Genomic DNA, 8,155 nt, shown 5'->3' with positions numbered 1-8,155 from the left:
CTTGATTGTTTGTTTTTGCGGTACGTGGGCCTCTCACTGTTGTGGCCTCTCCCATTGCAGAGCACAGGCTCCGGACGCGCAGGCTCAGCGGCCATGGCTCACGGGCCCAGCTGCTCCGTGGCATGTGGGATCTTCCCGGACCGGGGCACGAACCCTTGTCCCCTGCATCAGCAGGTGGACTCACAACAACTGCGCCACCAGGGAAGCCCTTGATTGTTTTTTCATTTTATTTTATTGAAGTGTAGTTGATTTACAATGTTGTTTTAGTTTCTACTGTACAGCTAAGTGATTCAGTTACACATATTTTTCACATTCTTTTCCATTGTGGTTTATCACGGGATATTGAATATAGTTCTCTGCTATACAGTAGGAGCTTTTTGTTTATCCATTCTTTATATAATAGTTTGCATCTTCTAATCCCAAACTCCCACCCCTCTCCCCCCCCCGCCCCCTTGGCAGCCACAAGTCTGTCCTTTATGTCTGTGAGTCTGTCTCTGTTTCGTAGATAAGTTCATTTGGGTCATATTTTAGATTCCACATATAAGTGATATCATATGGTATTTGGCTTTCTCTTTCTCACTTCACTTAGTATGATAATCTCTATGTCCACCCATGTTGCTGCAAATGGCATTACTTCATTCTTTTTTATGGCTGAGTAGTATTCCATTGTATGTATGTACCAAGTCTTGTTATCCAAGATGGGCTTTCTTGTCATCTATGATTAAATTCTATGATTTCCCTGAACAGCTGTATCTGGATGGTGTGTCACAATATCTGGTCTGATCATTTCTATTTTTGACCCAAAATTAGGACTCAAAACATTCTAAAAGATTTTTTTTCCTTCTACAAATTTACTCTTCCTTAAAATAATTTTGGTGCTGCCATAATAAATAGGTTATGAAGTAGGAGAAATAATCAGTTGATCTCCATGCTAGGCGTAGAATCCTTAGATTTGAAAGTGACTAAAGTCTTACGTTCCTAATGCAGAAATCCCCTCCTCTGTATCTTGGACAAATTTCATCCATTATCTGTTTGAATCCTTTGGGGAGCGCACAACTGAGCAAATCTGGTCAGAACTCCATGTCAATCAAGATTAGGAGAGGCTTGGTCAGATACAGTAACAAACATCCCCAAATTCTTAGTAGCTAAAACAGCAATTATTTTTTAGGATTATTTTTTAGTCAAAGACTCCAAGTCCCTCACACAATGGATGGAGCTCTACTTGTATTGTCATTCTTAGTTGGTGACCCTCTCAGGGGCCTAGGCTGCCAGAGGAGCCACTCTGGAGAGTTGCAGGTTGCCTTGTGTCTACTGCGAAAAAAATGCACAACCTAAAGTTGAGAATTATGTTTTATTTGGCAGACAAAACTGAGGACTTAAACCCGGAATGCAGCCTCTCATGCTCTGAGGGACTGCTCTGAAGAGGTAAGGGAGGAGCCAGGATATATAGGAGTTTTTGCAAAGACCAGATAGTCGGAACTTCAAAAGATTACTGTTAATGAAAGAAAAACAGATATCTCAAGTTAATGAATTTTCTGTGTATGGGAGGAGGTAAGAGTCTGGGCTCATTGATATGCACCTTAGCTATCTAGGGCCAGTGTCCTGTTCTTTCCCATCCTGAATCCCCTCAGGCATCACCCGTGGCTTGATAGCTGCAGCATCCTTTATTTACTGATAATGATAGGCAACATTTTTTTTCATTCACACTTGGTAAGCAGTGGACAAAGGAGCATAGCAGAGCTTGAGCTGGTCTTGAAGTCTCACTTCAAGTCTCACTTGATGTTTCACTTCTTACATTTCACTGGTCAAAGTCACCTGAGCAAGTCTGACTTCAAGAGGGAAGGGAGGGGCAGCAAATCTGACAGAACAGTTATACAGAATACCACAAAGACCTTCCATCATCTGGTGCCACTTAGTGTTTTCAGACTTCTTCCTACTACCTGGGACCAAATCTTTCTGAATTAGCTCACACTCCTCACTGCCCCCTAAACAATCTCTGAACTTTCCTCCCTCCATGTCTTGCCTTTCCCCTATGAGTTATGCCCTTCCATCATTTGATTGATCAATGTTTATTTGAACATCTAATGTATGCAAACCCCAGTTTTTAGTACTGTGCGTAATGTGGAAGTGACCTTCTTTTCAAATCTTATCTTTCAAAATCACATAAAAATCATTTTTTCCATTAAACCTTTCTTGATTCCTTCAGCCCATACCAAATTCTCTAAATTTCTTCAACATAAACAGATACAATTGCCCACCTATTTAGGACACAAATGCTGTTGTACAGCATTCTTCTATGTGTTTTCTAGTTGAATGTTTTGCTCCCCTGACCAGATTATAGTCTCTGAGTGTAAGAGCAGCACTTTTTTATGACCTCTGGAACCCTCAAAGCCTTGCAAAAGAGTAAGCACAGAGCATTTAATCCTTATGTATTTCAATGCCTCAGCAGAAGGAACTGACTCAAACTTCAGGAAGTAGCTGTGAAGACAGGGTAGCAGGAAATGACAGAAAACCTGAATACGGAACTGAAGCAGCAGCTCAGAGTTTCTTGCTCTGTCTGAAGTGGCAGCAGCTAGAGAGGAGCCGAGTGTCTACTTGAGGAGCCGAGAGCCTAGAGCAAACGCTTGCGCTTGCGGTTGAAGGTGGGTACTCCGGGCAGTGGGAAAGTTGGGGAGCATAGGACAAGAGTTGAAGTGAGAGGACTCTGCCTGGCTTTTTGTCCTTGCTGAGCAATGAAGTCCCTGCTAATAAGCTGCTAACCTTTCATGGCCAGAAAGCCGGCCTGGGTGTGAGGTCTTGTGGATAACAAGCATCTGGGGTTGGAAGCAGAAGGGATGGAAGCTGGAGCCCAGGGAATGTGATCCAGCAGCCATCCAGGACCCCTGGTTTCTGCCGACAATCTACAATCCTCTCTAAGGCCTGATGGTCCTAGGCACTGAGCTGGAAGGAGGACCACTGCAGATGAGACAGTCTCTGCCCCTGGAGAGCTTATAGTCTAGCAGAGAGACGAAACCCACAGGAGACATTGCAACAGATCAGGAAGTAGTAGTAGCTAATGTACACCAGTACTGAGAACCAAGTGCCAGATGAAGGTGTGGAGGTTCGATTAGGGCTAGTTCCTCTGAATGTAGGGTCACAGGATCCCAGAATGTCAGAAATGGAGGAGACTTGATGAATTAGTGAAGTTAACCTCTCCATTTATTTTCCCTTGGGAAAAATATTATCAGAGATGTTCAGTGATTTACCAAATTATTTAAGTTAATATTTGTAAATTGCCTAACCTGGTACCTGGCAAATAAGTACATGCCCTGTCTACTTTGACTCCCTAACCCGTATTCCCACAGAGCTGGATGATCTGACTCTCTGTCCATGTACTTTACTCAGGCAGCCTCAAGAAGAGGCCCTCGATTGTGCCTGATATCCTGGCCACCAGGCCTCACCGACTTATTCTCTGGTCTCCCACCTCTAGATAGTACCTCTTGGCTTCCCTATTTCCAGCCAGTAGCTCAAGCATACTAAGTTGTCTCTGTGTCAGAAACCCTTCCCTCTGTTTCAAAAATACATGAGGATGGCAGGCTTATGGGAAAGTCAAGCTGAGACCTGGGAGGAACAGCAAGAAAGAGGACAGGACCATCGGTCCTCACTGCTTCCTTATTGCTCACGAATATTTCAGAAACTTCTCTTTTCCAGTTTTCTGTGTGAACTCCTTTTGTTGCAGAGCAGCCCAGGAGCCAGGACCATAGGTCTTATCTACGTGCCCCCCATGCATTACTGTTGCCCCACAGGGGAAGGCAGAGCTGCTCTTGGCAGTGACTCATCCCACAGTCCAGCTGACTTGGTCCATACTTCCCCAGTGTCCTCTTTGCATCTTGTTAACCAATCTACCCCCAGATTTCCCTTGGACTGGTTTCCAAGGGGTTTTTCAAAGAGCTGGAGAAGGATGAAGTTTTCAAGTGGAAAGGAGAATTGGAGAGTCTGAGCACCTCTCTGGAGAGACTGGAGGGTCTTAGGAGTGGTTTTAAGAAGGGCTCGTTTAAAAGACAGTAAAGAGTGTGGGGAAGGAGTCTGAGCAGGGAAGCGTGGGCAGGGAGTTGCCAGCCAGCAAGTGGTACCAGGGTCAAGAAGTCTCAGCACCACAACAGATGGGCATTGTCTGTTGTTTCCTCTCCACACCAAGATCCAGGATCCCACAGATGCAGAGCACCTGTGCAGCTCCTCATGCAGGACCGGCAGGGCTAGCAGAAACACTGGGGATGTCCTAGTGGAATAACAATTTGGCACCCCCTCAAAGCGGTGTTCTCTAAATATTTCTTTAACATTTATTTAGTTAATAAAAGTCAAATAATTCTTAATGTTCAAAACAAGGGACTTATTACATGCTCTTTTTTGAACCAGTTATCTACTTTCAAAGTATAATTAAACTGTTTTTAAAAATTGAACAATAAATGAATTATTCTCAGCAAATAATGCTTCCCCATGCATTGTTCAGTTGAGGAATTTCAGCTGAGTGCCCCTACTGGCACACAGCTGTGCAGTGGCCAGTCTCAGAGTGGAGGTTGGAAAAATTCTCAATGGCGTTTAGCAGGTTGTAGAGAGGAGTGTAGATGTTCACATTATCAAGAGCTGGACAAATATATATCTCAAGAACTATGAAAGAAGTTGTATGTAGATACCTGAGTGAAATGATGCTGTAATTCCAGGGATGTTCTAGCAATCCTCATTGATTACCTCTTCAAGCCACTAGCTGGCTGGCCTTTTGACACAAGTGAAGGATCTCAGCAGTTTTGACACCCAGGTTATTTAGTATTACCTACACTCATGATGACTTCTGTCCAGACTAATGAGCCCAGGCCACATTAGTTTGTCTTAAATAAATCCACATCCCCCTTCCTCTAACTGAGAAAAAGTGCTTTCCTAAAACTTCCATCTGCTTTGCCTCAGATTCTATTTTCTTCTAAGAAAAAAATAGCATGAAACTTTGGCTGCTATATCATTGACTTCAGCGTTCTTGTTTTCCCTCTTCTTGATTTTTTCACCTAATCATTCCCATTTTCTGTCACCCTCAGATGTGGAAGTCTGTAGTAGGTCATGATGTATCTGTTTCGATGGAGACCCAGGGTGATGATTGGGACACAGACCCTGACTTTGTGGTGAGTGTGGAAATAGCTTTCCTTGGACAATAAAGGGCAGTGGGCACGCATGTGGGCCACTCTGTAACCCTTGAGGGGGCTTAGAAAAAGTCTGGGACTGGGATAGCCCTCATGGTGGGACTGCCTGGCAGGACAGTTTGCTGTCATGAGTGGGGCCTGCATGATAGCCTGTGCTGAGGATGGAAGGAGACAGGTGCAGAGGAGTTTGACATTGTGATTGACAGGCTATGGCAGGCTATGCTGAGGGAACAGGTTAACTGGGTGTCCTTTGGTCTGTGAGCCAGGATTTGAGCTGGACATGTATAATTTGGGGGAATTCGGAAGTTGTAGGAGACCTAAAGGAGAAAGTTTGAGGGATGCAGAGTAGAAAGGGAGGTTTCAGAGCTCACCAGCTTAATTTTAACAGGAGGCCTGGGTGGGATAAGCACAGAGAGGAGTCTGAGTAAAGTGTCTGAGTGCCGGAAGCAGCTGATGCAGGGGACGTGGGGGGCATGTGTGTCAGCTATGTGGCCTCTCTCAGCCTGGCACATTTCTTGCCATCACTTATTGCTGAGTGTTTTCTTTTGTAGAATGACATCTCTGAGAAGGAACAACGGTGGGGAGCCAAGACCATCGAGGGCTCTGGACGCACAGAGCACATCAAGTAGGTACCAAAAGGACTGGGAGGAGGGAAAGAGGTATGGGAAGCGCCCAAGGAAAACTTGGAGACTCAGGAGAAGGTGAGGGGGGAAGGAAAGAGGGAAATTCCTGTCTGTGTGTCTTTGCTTTTCCTTCAGTCTGTCCCCATGTGTCCCTTTGGGTGTCATTGTGTATTTGTTTCATGTCTCTCCTCTTATCCCCCCAACCCTATTATCTGTCTTTTATTTCTAACCACTCTGATATTTCCCCAACTGTGCCTATTATTATAAGTGTTCTCTTCCGTCAGTAAGGCATGAGGATTTCAGAGAGGGAAGTGCTGAGCTTGTATCATTTATTATCTATCTATTCACATAAATGTAAACGTGTGTCTGGATTGTAGGGTGACTTCTGATGGGCCAAGGAGGATTCAGTAAAATGTCAAGGTAAAGAACTCAGAATAAATGCTATAAAACGAGGACAATATCAGGTCCCATACCTGGTCTAATTGACTTTTAAAATAAAAATTTGTGTTTGGCTACTAATAGAAGTAGGAAGCCATGAATGGTAATATGAAGAAATATGACACTTGGAAAACCTATTGATGTATAGGGATCTTAAAGATTATAACCCAATATTTTACCAGAAAAAATAAAGCAAAACAAACAATAAACTCTGATACCATAACAGAGAAGGAAGTTACTCACAGACAAATCCAGGGGTTTCTGTGGGATATATTGTGTATTAGGATTGAGAGATTCTCTCTTCGTTAATAATCCATGGATTATTTGGGATCATCTAACCAGGGCTGTTTGCTTTGGATAGTGTCAGAATGTCCAATAGACGCAATAAGCAGTATAACAGGAGCAAAATTAAAAAGTAAATAAATTGGCAAAATTAATCTTTTTTAAGCTCCATTTTAACTCCCCTCCCCCACAAACAGCAGTGTTTTTACCTCATTTTCTTCTAGATTTTAAAAAGTGTTAGTGGATTATCACATTGCACAAGAAACACACTATGAAAACCTGACACATGTTTATACAAGTTGATAATATTCAGTACTCCACAGTGTTGTTTAATCAGACATAAATGATTTATTTCAAGTAACTGTAATGAATACCATATTTAAAGAAAGTAGGCAATTCTGGAAGCAGTTGGAAAGCAAAAACATGGAATTGGGTCATGCAGGAAGCTTCTCTGATGCTCCTCTGTAGGCTCATCAATCCTACCCAAATTAAGACATCTTTCCTTTTCTGAGAAAAGGCCGCTCAGTCCTAGTATCCTGAGAACTGTTAAGATAAGCATACAAACTCTCCTTGTACCTTTCCCCTCCCAGTGCCTGTCTTATGCAGAGTAGGAGTAGAACATTTTAAAGAAGACTCCTAAACCCCTGCCGTGAGCTTATGGAAAGAGCTGGAGTTTGGATATCAGATAGATTCAGATTCAATTCACAGCTCTACCATTAATAGCAATGTGAGTTAGACATATAGCCTCTTTGAAACTCAGCTTATTTATTTATCAAATGGGAATAATAATAGCTACCTGGCAGGTGTATGGTTAGAATTCAATGAACTAGCATATAGCAAAATCTAGTGCAGTACTTAGCACCACTTAGCAGCTCAATAATGTTATTTCTCTTTCCTGTTAATATAGATTACTTGAATCAGATTTTCTTCCTAAGAACCTAAAAATAAACATGTAAACAGATGGCAGTCTTGCTTCTTCCTAAGTGGGGTTTACCTGAACTGTTGTGTTACACAGTCCAGTATATATATTACTCTGACTGGTGACCCCTGGAGTTGTAAAATGTGGTGACCCTGGGTGTTTCCTTATTAGCCTAACTGAATCTATATCTGATAGAATAAATTGTGGAGACATTTACACAAAAACCCACTCCCCTCCCGTTTACCCAGGCTACTGAGGTATAAAAGCTCAGTCTCTGCTAGTAAATAACTAGGTGATCCTGGACAGGTCACTTCCCTCTCTGATTCCCAGTCTTGCCATTGGGATCAAAAAGACCTCTAGAGGACCTTCCAGTAGTAAGCCTCCAATACTCTGGGATTCTTTCTGGCTAGTGTGGGCTAGGACAACCTTTAAGGTCAGATGGGAATCACTAAAGTCCTTGGAAAGGAGGGGAAGTTGAACAGGAGAACAGTAGCTGCAGAGCTCAGATGACTCAAAGCAGGAAAAGGAAGTGATTGTGGTTCTCATTAATCTCACTACCATCCCCCACACCATGATCTTTCTTTTTTAAGTCTGCCTAAAATATATTTAGTTTGGGGAATGGTTTGGTAATTTGGTGAATAGTTCAAATGATCCTATCCATCCTTCATCTATTGTGTAGAGAAGTCCTGGGCCAGGTGGCTCCAAGTAGCCTAGTGTTCCCAGGA

General features: G+C 43.0%; 1 protein-coding gene across 1 annotated transcript in view; it reads left to right on the top strand.

Annotated features, from left to right (window-relative positions):
• The first annotated feature begins 2,287 nt into the window (after window positions 1-2,287).
• HCLS1 (hematopoietic cell-specific Lyn substrate 1) overlaps window positions 2,288-8,155 on the top strand; it is a 31,440-nt gene continuing 25,572 nt past the window's right edge. Inside the window, exons 1-3 of the mRNA XM_081235117.1 lie at window positions 2,288-2,642; window positions 5,067-5,150; window positions 5,720-5,793. Coding sequence (XP_081091243.1) covers window positions 5,067-5,150; window positions 5,720-5,793 — 158 coding nt within the window. The 5' untranslated portion in view covers window positions 2,288-2,642. The remainder of the gene's footprint in view (window positions 2,643-5,066; window positions 5,151-5,719; window positions 5,794-8,155) is intronic.

The sequence above is a fragment of the Mesoplodon bidens genome (genome assembly GCF_964165515.1).
Source record: "Mesoplodon bidens genome assembly, chromosome: 5".
NCBI classification, from domain to species: domain Eukaryota; kingdom Metazoa; phylum Chordata; class Mammalia; order Artiodactyla; family Ziphiidae; genus Mesoplodon; species Mesoplodon bidens.
This window is presented reverse-complemented; position numbering and strand designations above follow the sequence as displayed.